The 21,171-nt window shown below is 42.3% G+C and overlaps 1 protein-coding gene across 1 annotated transcript in view; it reads left to right on the top strand.

Annotated features, from left to right (window-relative positions):
- Positions 1 to 21,171, top strand: part of LOC146831504 (adhesion G protein-coupled receptor E1-like) — a 227,140-nt gene that overhangs the window by 19,992 nt on the left and 185,977 nt on the right. The window contains exons 3-4 of the mRNA XM_085603927.1: positions 6,966 to 7,112; positions 11,444 to 11,502. Of these exons, the coding sequence (XP_085460053.1) occupies positions 6,966 to 7,112; positions 11,444 to 11,502 (206 nt within the window). The remainder of the gene's footprint in view (positions 1 to 6,965; positions 7,113 to 11,443; positions 11,503 to 21,171) is intronic.

Here is a 21,171-nt window from a genome sequence, read left to right as displayed (position 1 = left end):
TATACTGTATAAGACAGCCTTCTTAAGAGGGTTCCTAAAACCTTCAGAAACACCATTATCCTGTGGCCATAAAGGTGTGCTTTTCTGATGCTTGATCTATGAATGATTAAGAAAGTATTTGAATTGATTTGAGAATGGACGGAACATCCCAGGTTGCTAATGAGCCTTCTAGTGTTTCAATTTCTCAATCATGAGTGATTGACAAAGGTCTCCCACTAGAGGAAACATGGAGTACTCATCTACTATTACAATGAGGTAATGACCATTTGCAAGGGGTCCAAAGAAATCAACTGCAGTTTTCTCCCAAACGTGTCTTGGAAGATCCAACATGTTCAACAGATGCTGTGATGTTTTGGGAGATAAACAGTTAACAAATGACAAGCCTGGAGCTCTCTCTCAACTAGCTCAAGCAGGATGTGGGAACAGACATGATCCAGGACAGCTTACTTAGTGGCGACAATTCCACGATGTGCCACTCCAATGATTTGCTGTTGTGGACTTACAGGAATGAAAGTTCTTTACCCTTGCAAGATAATCCCTTCTTCTGTAACTGACAGTCCACCACCCACTTTCTTGAATTTCTTATCTGCACTGTCATTATCAAGAGGTCAAGTATGTGTTCTCCAGAATTTGTGCTCGGTTCTCATTCCCACAGTCTTTACATCTGTCCAATGGCACGACATTTACCTTCATGTGGAAGGGAAATTCCACATTGATAACACAACTTCTTCTTCTTCAGAGACATCACTTCACAGCCTTCTAGCTTGTGTTTTTTCTCGAATTTCATACTCAGTGGCAATTCATTCTGAGCTCCTCCAGCCTCCATGTCAGCAGCTTGTTTGTAGGCACGTTCTTCAGCCCTGGCCGCTATGAGCACATGCTCCAGACTGAGTTTCTCTGTCAGCATTCGGCGTCTGAAGGAATTGGACAAGCACCCATCTATGACTTCAAGACGAATGGCTTCTTTGTAATTGAATTTGTGGAACTTACAGTGATAGATGAGCATTTCAAGTCTTTCAACAAAGTCATCCATCGTTTCACCATCTCTCTGTCTCTCCTGACTGAAGATGTACCTTTCAAAGTCAACGTTTGGCATTGTAGTGAGCTTGAGGTTCAATGCCGCCATGACATCCTGGTAAGATACTCTGTCCACCTGTGGTATTTTCCTTATCACTTCCTTTATTCTCTCTACTGCTAGGTTCTTAAGATGTTTGATGATATTTTTGTCATCGGTTCTTTCTAGCGTATCAATGAAATCATCGAAGGTTTCTATCCATGCAGTTTATCGGGTGCCAAGACAAATGTTTTTCTGATATGAAATCAATACGGCTTTTTTAAGAAAACAGCAGCATCTTACCTTGTGCTGTTTTCTGCAGCTGCTACCATGATTATATGCTTGTCAGTCAACACTGCACCGACAGCAGCCTCTGGCCCGGTGTCACAACTGTGAGCATCAGCCCACTGACTAGTGCTTGGGCCGTCGTGCACAACCGGAGGTGGTGAGACGCCATCTTCTTCTTTGACAGTGAGTAGCTGTTTTGTCTCTTGCTCTCATTCTTCACTACTCTCAACCTTTTGAATTGTACCTGATTTTCTCCACCTTCAGCCTTCCTTTGCACTTATCTGATTCACCTCACAGCGTTCTCATGCATCTCACTGTCATCGGTTTTTGCGCTTTCTGTACCTGGCAGTCACTGCCTTTAACATTACCGTACTGTATGAATGATGGCTCTGTGTTGCATCGCACTTCTTATCTTGGTCGTATTTGCAATTTTCAGACCACCATAAATTAAACTTTACATGTTGCCTTCACTTACTTCGAAGATCTCGTACTGACTGGAGTTGCGCTTTGACCCTACATACGCCAACCGTCGATTCTTCACTTCGACGCACGTGGCAAACACGAGCAGTTTGCTGGGCCTCGGCAAAGTGTCTGGGAGAGCACCCTCGACTCCTTGGGTAGTGGGGTTTTCATATCTTTTATCTCATCAACAGTTGTAGCATCCTCCCCTGCCAGGTTGTATGCAAATGAATTACGTCACACATGAAGCTCAGTATTACACATCGTTACCTCTCAGAGTGTAACCGGTAACTGACACCTACTGCATCATGAATTTTATTAATCACACCCAATCACTTATGTCACTAGACTACGGAGTCCGTTAGGGACCATAGGGGTCCCGCACTCTATAATACACAAGACACTACATCACCTAACAGGGTTCTGTTTGGAGATCTAAATCTCCTCATTCAAGGTGGCGCTCTGAGTTAATCTACAGCACAATTTGAAAGAATCTGCATCATGATTCTGCTCCATAGATGGATCATTTGTGGGATCATCAGCCTTTTTCTCAATGCTACTTACCAGGCACCCAGCATCACCCCTGCAAACCTGAGGAGTGTTTTTTTTCCCCACGTTGTGGTAGACAGAGTCAGTCTCTTCTGGGTTAGCCTTGATCTTAGCATTTGTTTACCAAGTGTTAAAATGATCATTGTGTCCTTTATCCTCCTGTTTTAACCTGTACTTATTTAGCTCCACTTTCACAGTGGTAATTTCAAGTATCGGGGACTCTTCAATCGACAATAAACCTTTACTGGATAAATGCAGAAATTCTGACTTCATACAAAGAATATGATTATAGAATAGCCCAGTTGAAGACTCAGTAAGGAAGCTCTCTTCTCTTACCAAATGAGGATCTCCACTTCTTGTTGCTTCAATGCATAAAGTTTGGCATTCATGAGTTTATGTTTAATAGCTAAAAGTCGCAGACAAAGTAACCTTCTGGGTAGCTCTGCTGCAGTATTAAGAACTTGACCCTGGAATTTTATGCCAGAAAAATAGTGACTCCTGCTTTTTTACTAGAGTCAGAAGCGAGATACTTATTGGGGAATGCATCTCATCACAAGTCTTTCTTTAGGAGATGAGTCATGCAGGGCAGTGCTTTTGATTTTTATTAGACTCTGCAATCGGAGTGTAGCAACATCAACAGCATTGCCTTGCATGTTGCTGGGGCATTGAGACCTCTGACATTGAAGCTTTATAAATCAACCATGATGCAATGTCAGTTGGTAAATGTGTTCAAATGACTGCCTATTAGCTTAGTAGTAGGGCCATAATGTTCTTGCATATGGGAGAACTTGCGTGAGCTAGTAAGTTTGTAGCCAAAGTCAGTGATGGGAGGGTATATTGAACTGGGTAAGAAACAACATGGTAAACTGCTCTCCCTAAAGGAGCGAGGTGCATTGATTACAGTAGGAGCATGGTGCCAGTCGAGGTGGAGGTGTGGGATCGGTTCAGGACTATAGTCCTCCTGTCCACCCCAAAAAATGTATACACAGAAACAGAGTAGGTGCCTATCTTGTCAAAGCCAGGACTCCCCGACAGGAAATGCAGAGGAATCCTCAATCACGTCAGGGAAGCTGATAGACGACCCTACTTTGCTAGGGTAGTTTGGGTCATGGAGGGATCAGTTCATGGTTCATGATCTGAGTCCTGGCTTTGACGTTGATAAAGCAGGGCCGACCTTTCATGGCAGCTCTCTTCAGATGTTGGCTTGTGAGCAGTTTTCCTAGAGGTTCATCTGGTCCATCGGCCATATCGCTTTGTCAGAGCACCTCTGTGTTCGGGAGAGATTGAGGGAGGGTATTGTGTGACTTCTGGTGGATCCAGTATTGAGTGGGCCTTCCTCAAGGTGCAGACTCTGTGGGTTTTGATTATTCCATGGAAACAAGGCAAAAGGAGAGGCCCCATGTGTATTTTATTCCCTTATCTTGCAGGAAAATAGATGCTGGTTGCAGGAGGTGGCATGTCTGAAATGTGATGGGGGAGAAATTCCTTTAGAGAGATGTTTTGTTTCCCTCATGAGTTGTTGGGTTAGTGCTACCTGCAGGATTCAATATGTTCTCCTTCTGTCTGAAATGATGAAGGTAGGTTAAGAAAACTTGTGAGGTGTTATAGGGGGCCTAAGAGCAACCCAACCCTGTGTGTAAGATCCAGATTCACTTCAGTCTCTGCAACACCGGAATTACATTGCCGAAGAGCTATGCCATGTATATCTCAATGTCATTCCCCTCTGCTCCTGACACTGGCATTGTATGTAATTACCGGAATAAGGGACACTCATTTCATAGACACACCAGAATGCTGGCCCTGGCACAATGGAGGTAATTATTGATACTGGGGGACACCCACTTTGAATGTATGAAGTTACAAAGCATACATTTACAATGCATGCCTTTACAACGCAGTTTTTACATCGCAATATCCTTGACAACGTATTCTTTTACATCGCATGCCATTACATCACATTTTCAGAAACTACCGTTACAATGCATTCCATTACATCACATTATACCTTTATAACGCATACCATTACAATGCATACCATTACATCGCATTTAAGGTGTGTTGGATAGTATAGGGGTAATAATTACTATTCTAACTCCAGTGAGTGCAACAGTAGGGCAAGTGTTGGATAGTGTAGGGGTAATAATTACTATTCTAACTCCAGTCAGTGCAATAGTAGGGCAAGTGTTGGATAGTATAAGGGTACTATGCGTTGTAATGGTATGCGTTGTTAATAACTTGCGATGTAATGCCTGCGTTGTAGTGACATGCATTGCAATGACATGCGTTGTAGTGACATGTGATGTAATGGCTGCGTTGTAATGACATGAAATGTAAAGGATGTTGCGATGTAATGACTGCTATGTAAAGGTAGTGAGATGTAACAACTGCATTGTAAAGGTTGTTTCCCCCCTCTGCACATTCTGGAAAAAATTGAGTCAACTCCGTTGCAATGTTAGGCCCCATTGTCTTTGCACACTAATGGGTTTTGAGCCCTTTTTTGTGAAAATTGTGCTTAGAATGCACTTTTTGACTCCATGTTGTTCAAAGATTTCTTAGAGGGAACAAAGCCACCACCACTTTAAAGGAAGGGGTTGCTTACGTAACTTTCTCACAGGAATTCTGGACTAGTATCATGCATCACCACTCTCAAAATTCACTGAACAGAACTGATGAGAACTGGTTACAGAACTTGAACAAATGCCTGCTGGTGCAAAAGCTTTGCCCAGTAAAATGGATGACAGAGAAGCTTTTGGGACATTGGAGACAAATGGATTGGGGATTGCTGTATGGTGAAAGGGAAAGACAGGGACTCCCTATTGGAGCATTTTTGATAGAAGCGTTGTTAGATTCTTAGATAAACTGTGATATATGTGTTGTAGTTTGAGGGCAGGGTTATCATACAAGTGCCAGGAGCCATTGAGGTAGGAGGTAAGCTCCTAATTCCATGTTAAACCCTTAGGTTACAATCAAAGCTGGTTGGTCTTGTTAGTGCTCCATTCTTTCCCCAACCATAATAAATTCCCAGGCTTCATCCAGCACACAGACCCATCACTCCATGCATCATCACATTCTCACAAAACCCACACCCAACCTTCTACTGGCCCAGTCAACCCATGTATACACTAATACATTCTGTCACTACAGTATGCTGGGCCCAAATCTCTTTGAGGGCTAGTAGATGATGTCTCACTTTCAATGTATTACATCTGCTTGTTGTTTTGTTGTTGATAGGAAAATCAAAACATGTTCATATAAAAAATAACGTTGATTTTAATTTTAATCAAACTGTACGAGTGTTTCCTAGCTGGCAGATGAACTTATGACAGATGGAACAGCTAGACAAAACAATTTAAGTTTTGTCTCACATCAAAGGGAATTGTGATTCTTATTGGCTCAAAGGAATACTGTAACCTAAAAACCTTTTAAACACACATGGATGAATAAAAAATAAGAAAATAATAAAGAAAGCACTGGCAAAGTAAGGTATTGGGTCACCAGTGCAGAAAACGAAGTGCACTTCTTTGTAGGCAGATGTGCATATGTAAATAGGTTCAGTAAAAAATGCACACAGTGATGATAGACAAAGGATGAAGTGGGTTGTCCTACTGACCATGCTGTATGCAAGTGTGGTTGGAAGAAAAATGTGAATGGCTGATGAACAGACCAATGTATGGAGACGTCAGACCCAAACCTCCTCTCTGTATGTATGTATTAAAATATTTATGAATAATTTGAAACAATGAGTCTAGCGACAAAGCTAAAGCTGTCTCTAGAACAGATCTAATGAAAGAGGTCAAACTTTTCAAATAATGTCACATGCCTAACTATTCTAAGAAGGTCGTTATTTACTCGGAAATAGAAAAACACCAAACATCACCAGGAGAATTAAAATATTTAGTCCTAGTACTACACGAGCACCATGTAAATCATACAAAGTCTTGTTTTCACCCAGTTTAATATTTTCTGGTGAGATCGAGACCCTGGTAATTGATAAGACCTGATTGGATTTGAATTGCTTAGATTTTGGTAAATGTGCTTAGACTCAAGCAGTTTGGGGCCCTAGCACCACCTGCATGAATACAGCAGACAGTCACAGCTGCAGGTGTCTGCAGCTGTTCGTCCTTCCGCCTGCAGGAAAACAACACAATGGCACAATCACCTGCATAGGTAGCATCACTCTCAGGCACTAAAACAGAGAGACCCCAAATGTTTGGGGTAGAAATACACTCAATACAATTCAAAACTTTGGCCTTCGTGGTTGAGTCTGTTGTTGATGACAAAATATATTATTAGTATCTCACAACCTTTCAAGTATTTTATAAATATTGATGAATGTGCTTGTTCGTCCACTGTCTGTGGACCTCACAGTATCTGCACCAACACACCAGGAAGTTACAGCTGCAAGTGCATGGCAGGGTTCACCCCTCCACCTGCAGAAGGCAAAAGAATAGCACCGTCAACTGCTTAGGTAACATCACACCCAAAAACAAAAAGAGATGGACACCCAAATGTTTTTGAGGGATGTAAACTTCAAACCCTTGTCCTCATGGTTTGAGTCTGTTGTTGATGAAAGGCACAGCTATGGTCTCATCACGAGCTAATAAATATTTTACAGATATTGATGAATGTGCTCAGACTCCCGCCGCCTGTGGACCAAACACCATCTGCACCAACACACCAGGAAATTACAGCTGCAGGTGCATGCCGGGGTTTATCTTTTCTGCTGAAGGAGAGCAGACAAATAGGACAATCAACTGTACAGGTAACAATTGCTAATCTATGGTAACTGAGATCTTGGATTTTTTTATCAGTCTTTGATTCAAAGTATGAAGATAGAAATGTTGAATCTTAGTTTAATTTTGATTGTAATGAGGAACAGTTTATATTTGTTGCACAGGTGGGATTTTCTTTCAGAATAGAGGTGCCATTGTCAGACAACTAAACTGTAGATTAATTGTAGAGTGGGAGGATTGTGGGATTTGACATCTGAGTAATCTAAGAAAGTCTGGCAAGTTGCTTTCCCGGCATCCTAACATGACACAGTCAGTGTTCTTCTCCCATTTAGCAATGTTTATCCCAGTTACAAATTTAAGGTCCGGGGTCCAAACACATCCATAGTAATGGACTAGCCCTGCTCTTAGCCAGTGGAGCCTTTTGCAGCAAAGTGAGTCAAGTGTCACCCTTTTGAGTATGTTGTTTATTCAGCTGCAGCTCCTCCGCTAAGGTGTTTCCCCACAGCAGTGCAAAAAAGGAAAAATAAAATGAGAATAACACGGGGCGGTGCGTGGCTGGGCAGGTCTGCCCACAGAGGAGATGGAGGAGTAGTAGGCACTTTCTAAGTATGCATGACGGGTTGGCCGGCCATCTGGGGCTGGCCAAACAGTTATGCGCATTTAGCATGTTCTCCACCCGGCAGGGTGGTGAACATGCATAGGCTCCCAGTCCCTGTCTGAGCGCTGAAGCATGGCGCTCAGACCAATCAAGACGCTGCTGTCATGCTGGTAACAGCAGCGTCGCGATTGGCTTAGGGGAGCCTGTGTGCTTCCTGCTTCTGTCCTAGGACTCGTCAGGAAGAAAAGCAGAGGATAGAAGCGACCGGGAAGAGGTAACTGTATTTTGTTTTCCTCACCCCGTCACACCACCCTGATCCGTGCCAGCCGCCACTGCGTTTATTAGAATATGTTTGCAGTCATTCACCTGTAATCAGGTCATATTGGGACCTATTACCAACTGAGTTTTGTAGTATGTTTAGTAGCGCTACAATAGTACTACAAAAGTATTACAAAATGCTTTTCAAATACTGTATGCGGAGGCCTGTGCCTCTGCCTCTTCTCTCTTTGTGTAGATCTCTGTCCCGACTGCAGAGATCACCGCACACATAATTCTACGTTTTAGTGGCTGGAAAATACTTACTACTAAAGGAGAAGGGTTAAGGGAGGAGTAAGGAGGGGCTTAGAGAGAGTTGTGGGAGGGTGTAGGAATGGACATGCATCCACACAGCAAAAAAGATACCAGAACAGTTGTAAACGTTGTCCAGCTCAGAGTTGAATTAAGTTCAGCAGCACACATGGTCCACCTCTGGTACTACAACATCCTCCCACAGAAAATAATGATGATAGGAACTTAATATAAAACTTCATGGATAGTAATGTTCAGATAAATGTAATTATGTAAACTATTTAAAAATATGCATACATTTAATGTAATGTTAAAGGAAAAGCCTATAGATAAAACATGTGTATTATTTTATTTTAAAATATTTTAATTGTTGCTTTTAATTGTAAAATGTAATGCAACATTGATTTTTTACTATAAGCACGAATTTTGTCTTAAGTAGTTTATTAATGCTGTAACATTTAAAATATTTATCTACATTTAAAATAAATATATAATAATAGATATATACAATTAATTCACATTAATATGTATCATGAAAATATTAGAAGTTTATACAAAATGTACACTATTCTCTGTACTTTACCATACAGAGAACTACACCCCGATTGCAGAGGTCTCTGCCTACCATGTGGAGTGTCAAATACGGTTGTAAAATCAATGCTGATACTAACTTTACAGCCATATTTGAAGTTTGTACTGGCTCCATACACTATTTCAGCGATGGGGATATGTAAGTCTACACTTTACATAACTTTACACTCATAAATAATGACTAGTAAAGTGAGTCAAATGTGTAAGAGTAAATTTACTTGCAGTAAATATACATGAGTAGATATACCTTGGTGGATAGGTCCCATAGCTCAATGTCCCTTTGTTGATTTCCCTACTAATTGAAGGGGGTTCATTGAATTCCCCTTCTTTGATAGTTCTCCTTTTGTTTTGTTTGTCACCCAACAGGGTTCTGTTTGGAAATCTAAATCTCCTCATTGATGGTGGCACTCTTTGCGCTGAGCTGATCCTCAGCTAAATTTAAAGAATCTACAGCATGATTCATCTCCATACGTGGATCATTTATAGGATAATTGGCCTTTTTCTCAATGCTACTTGTGAGGCACCCAGAATTGCCCCAGGACTCCTGAGGAGTGGGGTTTCTTCTGCGTGGTGATGGATACAGTCAGTCTCTTCCGGGTTAGCCTTGACCTTAATGCTTGTTTACCCAGTGTTAAAATGATCATTGTCTCCTTCACCTACTGTCTTTACCTGGACTTATTTAGCTTCACTTTCACAGTGATAATTTCAAGTATCAGGGACTTATCAATCTACAATAAATCATTATGGGATAAATGGAGAAATGTTGACTTCATAGAAAGAATACGATTATAGACAAGCCGAGTTGAAGACTCAGTGAGAAAGCTCTCTTCTCTTGCCAAATGAGGACCTCCACTTCTTGTTGGTGCTCCTTCAAGAGTGCCACAGAAATGTTTAACTTTGGTTTAGCACCTGTGTGTTCCTTTATCTCAATAGGCAATAGTCTTGACAGGTAGAGAAATGTCTTTTTTCTTCCTTTTAGCTTCAATGGAGAATGAAAACAAGGCTGGAAGGATGATCAACCATCAGGGCTAGGGGAGAATTTTAGTGAAAAATCACAGATAGGCAAATCCTTATTTGTTAGGTCCTTCATAGGTAAGCTTAGAGTGCAACTTTCCTCCTGTTCTGCCTCGTTTTCACCTCCAGCCATCTTCTCCTAATGCTCTTACCCTGGATTGTCTGAATGAGATTGCTGAAGGCAATCAGTGGGAAAGATGATTATCGGAAAGATGATGCATTGCAAGGTTCATTCCACATGGAACAGCTTTGACCCACAGCCTCCCTGTCACAGTAAAGGGATCTGCTATTAGATACACATCCAACCAGGGTGCTGTATTGATTGCATCTCACTTCATTGCCTCAGTTTGACTTGTTCCCATGTTGATATGCCCTCCATGAACTGGTCATATCATTATTGTTGATGTCTAAAGCCATAAGCTGTGTTTCTGGCTGTACTCCCAACCTACTTAAGGGCAGGAACAAATGTTTACTGGCTCCTCTTGTAAACACTGTTGGAATCTTTTTCTGGCCCAGTGTAATGGAACCTGCTGAGGGAGCTGCAGCTCAAATGGCAGAAGGCACAGCTACACTCACCAAATTGTCTGCCTTAGACTTACCAGAAACATGGATCAGAAAGACAGGGAGGGAATGTCATCTACAATGATAGCGGTGGGAAATTATTAGTTATTTATTGAGAAAGAGGGGGGAAGAGAGAAAATAGGTAAGCTTCTTGAAAAGTAGCCTGGAGACCCGCATAAGGTTTAAGTGCAAAACCAAATCCAAAAACATTGGTGAAGCACTTTGAGGTTGCCTCTTATCTTCTTGGCAGGTTTCCCATTTACCCGACAGTCATGCTGGACCCCTAAATAAAGGCACTAACAATGAGATAGCGGAAAACCCATTCAACTAGAATGGCAAGATTGGCCAAATGGCCTGAGCAGCTTGACCACCTACCCTGTCAGACTGTGAGAGTTCTCTTCTTCACTGCCCCTCCCGTCCTCAAGTGAATCCACCAGAAGGCATTTGGTAAAGGCAATGCCAGAAGTTGCGGAGAATGGGGGATGCCTCCCTGGGAGATTGCAGAAACCTGTTGAATGCTAGCAGGCTTGCTGCTTGCAAGCTGCCTCACACTTGTGCACTCCTACACCTGCAGTCATGCGCTCGAGCACGACCGCCCCATGAGTGAAAGCTGTGGCCACACCCACATTTCCGCCCCCACCTGACGGTTCACGAGGGAGAGGATGTTCAGTCAGAGAGTTGCATTGCTTGTATAGGTTAATTCAGCGCATATCATTTGACAGTAACAAAGCTAAGGGGTCAATTGTATTGTTGCTGTACCAGACTTGGTATTTAGCAATTTAAAAAAGAACTGAAACTCTTGTGTTCTAATGTATTTTTCCAATTTCCTCATTATGGCTGAAACTGTTATTTCTTTCTTTTTTCTTTGTTTGTTCTGCGTCATTTTCAATAGGATGCCTTGTTTTTTATGCTATCATTTTAGTCTTTCATGTTTTATATGTTTTCTCTTTATTGCTTTTGATCTCTTTTGTTTCTCTTTTAGTTTATGGGTAAAACAGTTGTGTTTTTCTTTTTTTTTTTTTTAAATAGCAGTGGCATTAAACTGTGATAGCGGAAAGATTGAAACATGCCGGAATCGGTCAAATGAGGTAGGTTTTAATGTTGTAAAGACTGATCCATTTGTACGGAATATTTATTTGTTATTTTATCAAATGACTAAATATGCAATAGAGTTTTAGGTTGATTGTTACTCAGAGGTGCGAAAATGAAAACAGTTTGGTAATACAAATTAAATATGTTTATGGGTATGAGTAACTGCACAATGTTAGCGATCCATCTAGCCACCAAGAATCCCATGAATTGAATTTTGAATTCCCATCCCCATTGCAGACCTCTGTTGAGGGCTTGTGCTGTCTTTTAGTCCAAACCCTCATCTTCAAAATGACAACGCTCCCTGTTTTGAAGCCTGCTGTATATGTCTAAAATGTCTTGACTGTGTCAAAGAGATGCAAGCTTCAAAGTAAAACCGTAGCCGGCTGTATTTCCTGCCATGCAAGTATTTGGACACGTGCCAGCAACACTGTAACAATCCTGCTTGAGCTGAACGGCACTTTAATTTCTACAAACCCAATTGCAAAAACCCACATCGCACAGCCACAATATCGCGCGACCCACATAGGGGTGGTAAATGCTATATAAATGCTGGAATACAAAAAATACAATACAACCCTACCAAACGTATGGGAAATTACTGTAAGACATTAATTAAACATGAAAATGTGCCCCGTGTTTTGTTTCAATAGAATAACTACCGGCTGAGCTGTAGGATCGGTAACTTTATTTAAAGAAATATGATTTGCCATAGGACCTATACTAATTCGCAGGTTGACCATCCTATTTGCAACCTTGCATCAGGAGCGTAACACAAGCCCCTTAAGCCCTTGGGGTGCTGGGGGGGTCAACGCTTCAGGGACCCCCGGACCCTTAAAAAACATTAATCTTAAGGCCAATGGATATCTGTGAAATATGGGATACTTATGGGCACCTCATGACTTGCTGGGTAGGTGGGCATCATTTTCCGTTTCAACATTGCCTCCATACACTTCTATTACCCTTTCACAGATCTCAGATGGTCTCCCAGTGGAACCCATTATAACGAATATTGGGGCATATTATCAATAGACTGCGATAAATATTGTAAAGCGCGCATAGTGCCTTTTTATTTATCGCCGGAATTTATCACCAGGTTAGCGCCTTATTAACAACGCGTATCACCGAGGCGATAAAAATTCCAGCGATAGCGGGCATATCGCCGTTTTCCATGGAACAACGCTCGTTTTCCAGCAATGTTCCATGGAAAACGGTGATATGGTTGATGATAGGGCCCTGTGGTCTTTGCCCCACAATCCACCTCCCATGTTATGTATGCCTTAGTCAGGAATTTAACAGACGTTAAATTCCTGCGTTAAGGCCGAGTTAGCGCGAAAAAGATCAGTGCTACACCGAACGCAGCCTTGTTGTAAATATCGCGAAGCCCTGTTAGCGATATTTTAACACTGAAGTTTTACGAGGCACGCCTACCTTGCATCTCATTAGCGATGCGAGAAGAAACCAGGCGCTAAGGCAAGGAAGCACGTGCTAGCGTGTCCTTGTTAATAAAGCGATGAAATTATCGCCGCTTTTTGCCCGAAAACGGACGCTAAAGCGGTGATAATGTTATCGCCAGCCCTTGATAATAAGCCCCATTTTTTGTTGTTGTTTTTTTTCTCTTCCACAGATGACTGAGAATGCACATTTTCATTTACCGCAGCCTTCTTGTAATGGATTTTCTTATTTTTTTTAAAATCTAATTCAAATGGCCACTGTGAAAGGACGCACATACGCTGCAGCAATCTTGCAATAGATTTTCTTAAAGTTTCGAGAATACATTACAAAGTTGCCACTGTGCATTTACCCACATACATTGCAATCATCCTGTAATGGTTTTTAAAAAATCATAAGGAAATCCATTACAAGATGGCCACTGTGAATGTGTGCTTTTGGATGGTAACAGTTTTGAATGATGTGCCTTTGCCAGTGTAGGTGGTGCAATTCAGCAAACATTGGCAAAGCCAAAGGTACAAGCAGGTCCAATCCCAGGTGCCGGGTGATGTCAGGTAGCAGAGATTGACAGCAGGGGCTATATTGTGCCCTGGGGAGTTTCAAGGGTAGCTTGGTGTGGCAAAGAGATAGTGATAGGGAGCAGATCAATGCAGGGGTAATAACAGTGGACCACTTAAAGATCCAAATAGCTTCCACAAGATGCCACAGTGTTAAAGACATCCCAATTAGTGAATGGCAACTACTAAAATTATGATAATGGCCAATGCCTGAAGAGGACGGCCAAAGGCCTCTGCTGTGTGTATGTATGTTGGATTGTGTTGGTAATTTGATGTCTCCGATAAGCAGCCACTGTAGGTGAGACCTAAAAGGGAGGGGTATGGAGGATAGGATTATACAGATCACTCCAAGTAACCAAGGATGTCATGATCCAGCACTTGGATTTTCTTTTACAAACCGTTGTTTTAGGTGTGTTAGCATAATTGGGTCAACTGAACTGAATCAGTATTATAACTCTCAGAAACTAAACCATATGAGTGTAGTGCTGCATACATGATGACATGTCCTTTTAACCTTAGCTTTGTGCTGACCTAGGCAAAAAGAACCTCAAATTCTTGCTACCGAGCTCTGCCAAGTCAATGTGTGACTGACAAATTCATAGAGGATCCGTGGGCACAAGCCCCTGAGAAAACAACTGCACATAACATATGTGGGTAGCAGATCACAATGTAGGATAACTGTCCTCAGGATCTATTTGGATAGGAAGTGAATGGACCCACACAGGGAGATTAAGCATTTTGAATATTAAAGGGGGAAAAGGGAATATAACTACGCTCGCTCTGGAGGAGAGAATTGGAAAGATCCGCAGTACAAATCCATGCACCTTTGATGAGGTGTGGAGGGACTCACTGCGCACTAGGCCAATCTTGAAATCTCAACCAACTGTCACCTTCCTGGTATTTCTGGTGAAAGGACAAAGAGCATTCAATGGTTTCTTGGGGTAAAATTGCTCTCTGATGATATATTAATAAGGCAAGATAGCACCTGTACATGCATTTGAGGTTCATTTTGTCTAGTTCAGTACAAAGGTAAGGTTGCAAGGACCATGCAGCACATTTCTGTCATACGTGACTCTCCCTGCTTGCCGATTTATTCTTTTCAATGAAAGTGCCAACATTGTGGAAACGTCTGGCGGCAGAGGGCATCGTGTGGAAAGGAGCACTTTTGAATTTGGTGTCTGCAACCCCCATCTGTTACCCTATGTTGGGGCAGGTTAGGTTAAGTTAAGTCATAGATTTTAAGAGCTCTGTTAACACAAAAGAGTGTCTAGGTTCTTTGGGATACAGAGGAAAGTTGAGAAGACAGCAATGCTAAGATTTGAACAGCCACGTTTTATTAGCTTTTTTGAAAGCAAGATGGTTGTTAAGAAGACAGATCCCGCTAGGGAGGTAGTCCTAGATTTGCGTGGCCAAAAAGGAGGACTGAATGCCAAACCAGTCAAGGTTGACTTTGGCAATATGCAAAAGGTTATAAAATGAAGAGTGGAGGACATGTGTGGGATAGTATGGAAATAAAAATTGTGACAAGTATGAAAGCCCTTGCTGGTGAAATGCTTAGAGGAAAATGTACACAGCCTTAGACATAGATAACTTGCCATGTTGGAAGCTACCTGTAAAGTTTAGTAAGATGAAAGCATAAAAAAGGAACATGCAAAGAAGCAAAGTTTCAGATGTGCAGCAGTATTTTGGATAAGCTGAAAGCCTTGAGCAAAATAGGATAGGATGGCATAGGTGTAGAGAACTGCAGCATTCAAGGTGGGATAAACTAACCGTTTGGACCACTGTTTTGTGGAAGGTGGCCAGAAGAAAGAAAATCACTTTCCTCAGTGTCTAAAGTAGCATGAATTACGTTACAAAAAGTTTGTTAATGTGAGCAATGAAGAAAAGCTTAGTCTCAAAGATGGCATCTAGCTTGCAAGTGGATGTAGAGGGAATGAGAATAATACCCAGATCAGGGGGCACCACGAGGTGGATGAGATGAAGGAGGAAGCGTTGTTATTCAGACTCATCCAAGATGTGACAGCAGCCATGTAGAACTGTACCCTAAATTAGGTGCCTACTATGTTCTTCCTGATGGATATGATATTCTGAGCATCATTAGCATGGGCTATCTGGGAGAACCTAAAAGATCTATTAATGCTGGCAAGTGGGCTGATATGAAGATCGAATAGAATAGAGACTCTGTAAACTAGAGATTTGAAGGAGGATTCAAAAGGAGGAATATATACAACTTGATGTCAGTTGGCATGAAATGACATGAGCAAATCATGAGCAGGTTCATGTATGCCCATCTGAAAAAAACAAGAACAAAGGTGTTGAACCTGGCAACCTTGGCGTGGTTTTCCCGTACTTTTTGCTTTCAATCTTTCTGAGTTTGCTGACTTTGTTTGGACTTTACCACATCTAACCAGTGCTAAAGTGCTTGTCCTCTTTCCCTAAAACATGGTAACATTGGGTTCCACCCAATTGGCCCATTTAATTTACTTGCAACTCCCACATAAGGTGGTATTGCCTGTATCCAGGACCCACAAATGAAATGCAACTAGTGGGCCTGCCGCACCTATTGTGCCATCCACTCACGTAACCTTTTAAACATGTCTCAGGGCTGCAATTGCAGCCTATGTGTGTAGTTTTAAACTGCCATTTCGGTCTTGAAAAATAGACTTTGGCTTTTGCCAGACCTAGCCCTTCTTTTTTATTACATATAGGTGACCCTTAGTGTAGGCCCTAAACAGCCAACAGGGCATGATGTAGTGTATTTAAAAAGTTGGATATAAACTTTTAAACTCTACATGCTCTGGTACTGAAAAACCCTTACATTTGTTTTTCACACCTACACATACCAAGGGCCTTTAAATTAAATGCTAATAGTGGACCTGCAGCACTTATAGTGCCACCCACTTAAGTAGCCCTTTTAAAACATGTCTCAGGCCTGTCACTGCAGTCTGATGTGCAGTTTTAAACTGCCATTTCGGCCTGACATAATAATAAACCTTCTGCTAGACCTAAACCTTCATTTTGAACACATTTAAGCCACCTATAATGTAGGCCCTAAACAGCCCATTTTGCAGGGTGCATGTTTAAAGTAGGGCATATGTTTATAGGTTTTACATGTCCTAGTAGTGAAAATCTCCTAAATTTGTTTTTCATGACTGTAAGCCCTGCCTCTCCCATAGGATAACATTGGGTTGCCTTATTACATTTAATTAGTGACAGCTTTTAATTGGGAGCAGTTGGGAATGTCGAGTTTGCTGTCTAAAGAATTGTAATTTAAAACCTACGTTAAGAGAGTCAAAACTCATAGAAAGGGACCCACAGCTCCATGGTTCACCAAAAGGTGAGATTATTGAGGCGGGTCAGCTGTCGGCAGGAACGCGGATGGAGGAAATAGTATAAAGACCAAGGCAACATTTTATGTAAGAATGCCATTAAAGAGTATAAAAACGCCATTAGAGAAGAAGAAATCTCTGTTCTGTACGAAATTGAATCCACAAGCTCCTACAAAGAGCTTTTTGAAGTTATCCATCAGCTTGCATCTCCTCCAGTTTACTCGGGAATTGAGGGCTTTAACAAGCTAGTAGGATTCTTCCATTCTAAGGTTACTAATATTTACTAATATTTACAAAGAATGTGTCCTGGCTAATCAAGAGGAGCTTCCAGACTCTTGTATTACTGACCCAGAGGCAGAGCTGCTTAGTCACCTTTGAGGTGGAGGAGTTACATCCAGTATCTTTGTTAGGGTTCCCCCTCTGACCTTAGATCAAACCGGAAACTTACTTCCTAAAACTGAAATCGGGACCGCCGTTAGAGCTATGCCCCCCTAAGATTCTCCAACTGGCAGCAAGCACAATAGTTCCGCCTCTCACTGATATTATGAATAAAGCAATTAATTCTGAGGGTTATTCCACGGCTGTGGCAGGAGGCAGCAGTCAAGCCTCTTCTCAAGAAACCCAATCTTGACCCCAATGACTTGAAGAACTATTGCCCTATCTTCCTGCTCCCTATCCTAGCTAAGATCTTGGAGAAGCATCTTAACCATCAAAGGGACTGCTGGACATCTCTCAGTTCAGTTTTAGAAGAGATCATGGTATGGAAACTGCCCTTATTTCAACAACAGACATCATCAGGTGTTAACACCATCTCCCCCACCTCACTTACTGACTGTTTGCAGGCCTTGGATATAGGGGATTTTGTTCTTCAGGTCAATCACATGGTAGCAAACTTTTTTTTGGATCAGTTGAACTTTGCAGAAGATTCTTCCTTTTATCTCTTCCCTTGCAAGGAAACAAGTGGTCTTAGCACTAATTTTATCCAGGACTGACTATTGTAACTGTTAGAAATGGGATTCCTGGTTAGCTGAGATATGCACCCAGGCCAGGCGGGATCCACCACTCTAGTCAGGGTAAGCTAGATACACACTAAAAGATTATCAGTGCACACCCTCTGGTAGCTTGGCACAGAGCAGTTAGGCTTATCTGCAAGGGCAATGTGTAAAGTATTTGTGCAACACACACATACACACAGTCACACAATGAATACACCACAAAAAGACTCCACGCAGGTTTAGAAAAATAGAGAACATGTATGTGAGCAAAATGAGACCAGAACAGCAAAATATACATTTAGTCGAGATATGAAGTTTTAAAGAATAAACCAAAAATAGTGCTTAGAAGTCACTAGCGGTCAAAAGGTTACTGAGGTCACGGGGGACTGGTGCAAATCCAAAGTTCAGGTAGACCGTGATGGAGAGCAGGCCAGCGACAGGACCCACGCAGGGCCCGCAGGAAAAATACCTTAGATAGAGTAAAGTGACGATGCTGAGGGATTTATGTGTCAATCTTTTCCACACAGTTGAGTCGCTGCGTTGTCATCGAGCTTTGCTGAAGTGAAGGCAATGCGTCATCATCGAGCTGTGCATGGCATCATTGTCAGCCACTCAGGCTATGGAACCGCTGTTGTCGGGCAGCAACTGCATCGGCATCAAATTGCAATGTGGCAGAATTTCTTCTGCAGTTTGTTCATGAAAACAGCTGCAGAACCACTTCTGAAGCCCGGAGCTTGGAAGGGGTACCTCAGACAAGGGTAGGACTCACAAAAGGAAGAGTCCAGCAGCACCAGGAGAATTGTAGGAAGTTGTTTGTGTATCTGAAACTTCAGAAAGCAGGAGGCAAGCTAGCAAGGTCTTGGAGATCAGGGAGTAGCAGGCAGCAGGGTAACAAGCAGAAAAGCAGTCCTTCCAGAAAAGCAGTCCAGTTGAGTCCTTTAAGCAGCACAGCAATCCTTCTGCCAGAGGCTTAGGTCAAGATCCAGAAGTGTCTTATTTTAGGGGGTCAGAGACCCAGTACATATACCCATAAGTGCCTTTTAAAGCAGCTCTCTGAAGTGCACAATGGTTCCTTTCAGCCCAGTCTTGTCTGCCAGGCTACCTGTGGGGGCAAATCAGTGCCTTGAGTGTGGACAGGACACTATCTATTAAAGTGTAAGTGTAAGCCCTTCCCATTCCTTCCTGCCCAGGAAGACTCATCAGAAAGCCTATGAGCCTCACCTTTCTGTGTTTGTGGATGACTAGAGGGAATGCACAAAGTGTAGCTGTCACCCAACCTGAATGTGTGTTGGAGAAAGGCTGCAAAGCACATAAGGTTATAAGCACAGATAAATGTACACTTTTTAAAGTGGCATTTCTAAAACAGAAATGTTAAATCCAACTCCACCAGTATGGAGGATTTATCATTACCATTACAAACATATGAAATATGAAAAAGCTACTTTTCTCTGATCAAGAATTACAACTTAAAAGTGTATTAAGGAACTCCCAATGCTAACCTAGAAGAGGAGTAGACTTCACAGTAGTGGAAACAAAATAGGCTGTTAATCACTACCAAGACATGCAAAACATAAAAGTACATGTCCTACCTTTTACTTACCTAGCTCCCTGCCCTTAGTGCTACCTAGGGCCTATCTTAGAGGTGACTTATATATAATAAAATGGGGTTTAAGGCCTGGCTTGTAGTTTTAAATGTCAAGTAGAAGTGGCAATAAACTGTACACACAGGGCCTGCGGTGGCAGGCCTGAGACAGGTTTGAAAGGCTACTTCTGTGGGTGGCCAATCAGTGCTGCAGGCCCACTAGTAGCATTTGAAATACAGTCCTGGGTATATGGTATACCATTTTACAAGGGACTTACAAGTAAATCAAAGATGCCAAACAGGTGTAAACCAATGATACCATGTTTAGAGTCAACAGCACATGCACGTTAGCACTGGTAAGCAGTGGTAAAGTGGCAGTCAACAAAACGAGGTCAGAAAAATTAGAAAAGGATGGCAAAAAGTTTGGGATGACCCTTCAGAGAGCGCCATTTTCCAACAGTAACGCACTCTATTTAGACGCTAATAAGACAACTCTAGCCAAACTACAACTGATGCAAAATGTGCCAGCAATGCTGACATAAGTTATTCCAAAATATATGTCACTCTCCAAAGGATTGTGTGACCTTCACTGGCTTCCTGTACAGAAGCCGGTCACATTTAAAGCCATGTGTATTATTCATAAAGCACTGTATAGGGCCAGTCCAGGTGTAATTAAAACCCTTCTCCAATGGTACTCTCCTTGTAGACTTCTCCGATCAGCAGCTCACAACCTAGATTTCATCCCCAAAGTTTGGAGGAAAGGATGGGGATTAGAGCCTTTTCGGTTGTGGCTGCCAAGATATGGATTTACCTCTCCCTTCTTTTAACTGGTATGAAACTGCATGCTCCTTTTAGGAAGACCTTAAAAACCTGACTTTTCTCTCTGTAACCTGGCCAGCATAATGGGCAGGGGTACTCTAAAGATTGGCATTCCACCACCTTGACACATTTGAGCATTGCTGCACTTTACACATTTTTGACATTTCATTTAAATGGACAAGTTGTGTTTTAAGTCACAGTTCTGAAAAAGCCACTTTTAGACAGTTTGCATTTTTTTTCATTTGTGCCTGCAGTCTGTTTCCTGGGTCACATGACTCGGTATAGCTGGCAATTAATCTTTGTGTATTACTCCCAGACAATGGGACAAAGGGGGTTGGCAGGATGGGCCCTCTCTTTCAGGATGAGGGGGTGGGTCTGTCAGCTACCACACTTGCACACCACAAGCACTCTGCCTTAGCACACTCACAAAGTGTTTCACACTAGTCTTTTGTGCCGACAGGCAAGCTGGGGCCATGACAGGGATGAAGGAAATTTCAGGCTCCTTTGTGGGAGGGACATTACAGAAGCTTCTCCCAATTCAAAGCTGGCACCAAGGATAAATAGTCAACTCTCAGACCCAACTCTTCAGATCACTTCTGGACCAGTGGACTCTGCGAGGAAGAAGGACTGAATAGCTGTGATGTCTGCCCTGATGACCTGCTTGCTGACAAAGGACTACTTTGCTGTCCAAAGCCTGCTGTAGTTGCACCAGGACTCTTCTGCTGCTGTGATCTTCCCTGCTGAATCCAGCCTGCCTGCGTGGACCTGGGACTCCAAGGAATCTCCAAGGATCAGTCGCTGGCCTCCTGTTCAAGACAGGCTTCTTTGACATTTGATGCAACTCCACACATCCAGACAGAGTGCTACGCAGCCCGCCATCAACTCCAGCCTAGCGCAACTCATCTCAGCGCAAATCCTTGCAAGCCCTGTGGGT

The sequence above is a fragment of the Triturus cristatus genome, chromosome 5_1 (genome assembly GCF_964204655.1).
Source record: "Triturus cristatus chromosome 5_1, aTriCri1.1, whole genome shotgun sequence".
Classification (NCBI taxonomy): domain Eukaryota; kingdom Metazoa; phylum Chordata; class Amphibia; order Caudata; family Salamandridae; genus Triturus; species Triturus cristatus.
Note: the sequence above shows the minus strand (reverse complement) of the source record. Positions and strands in the feature narration are given on the sequence as shown.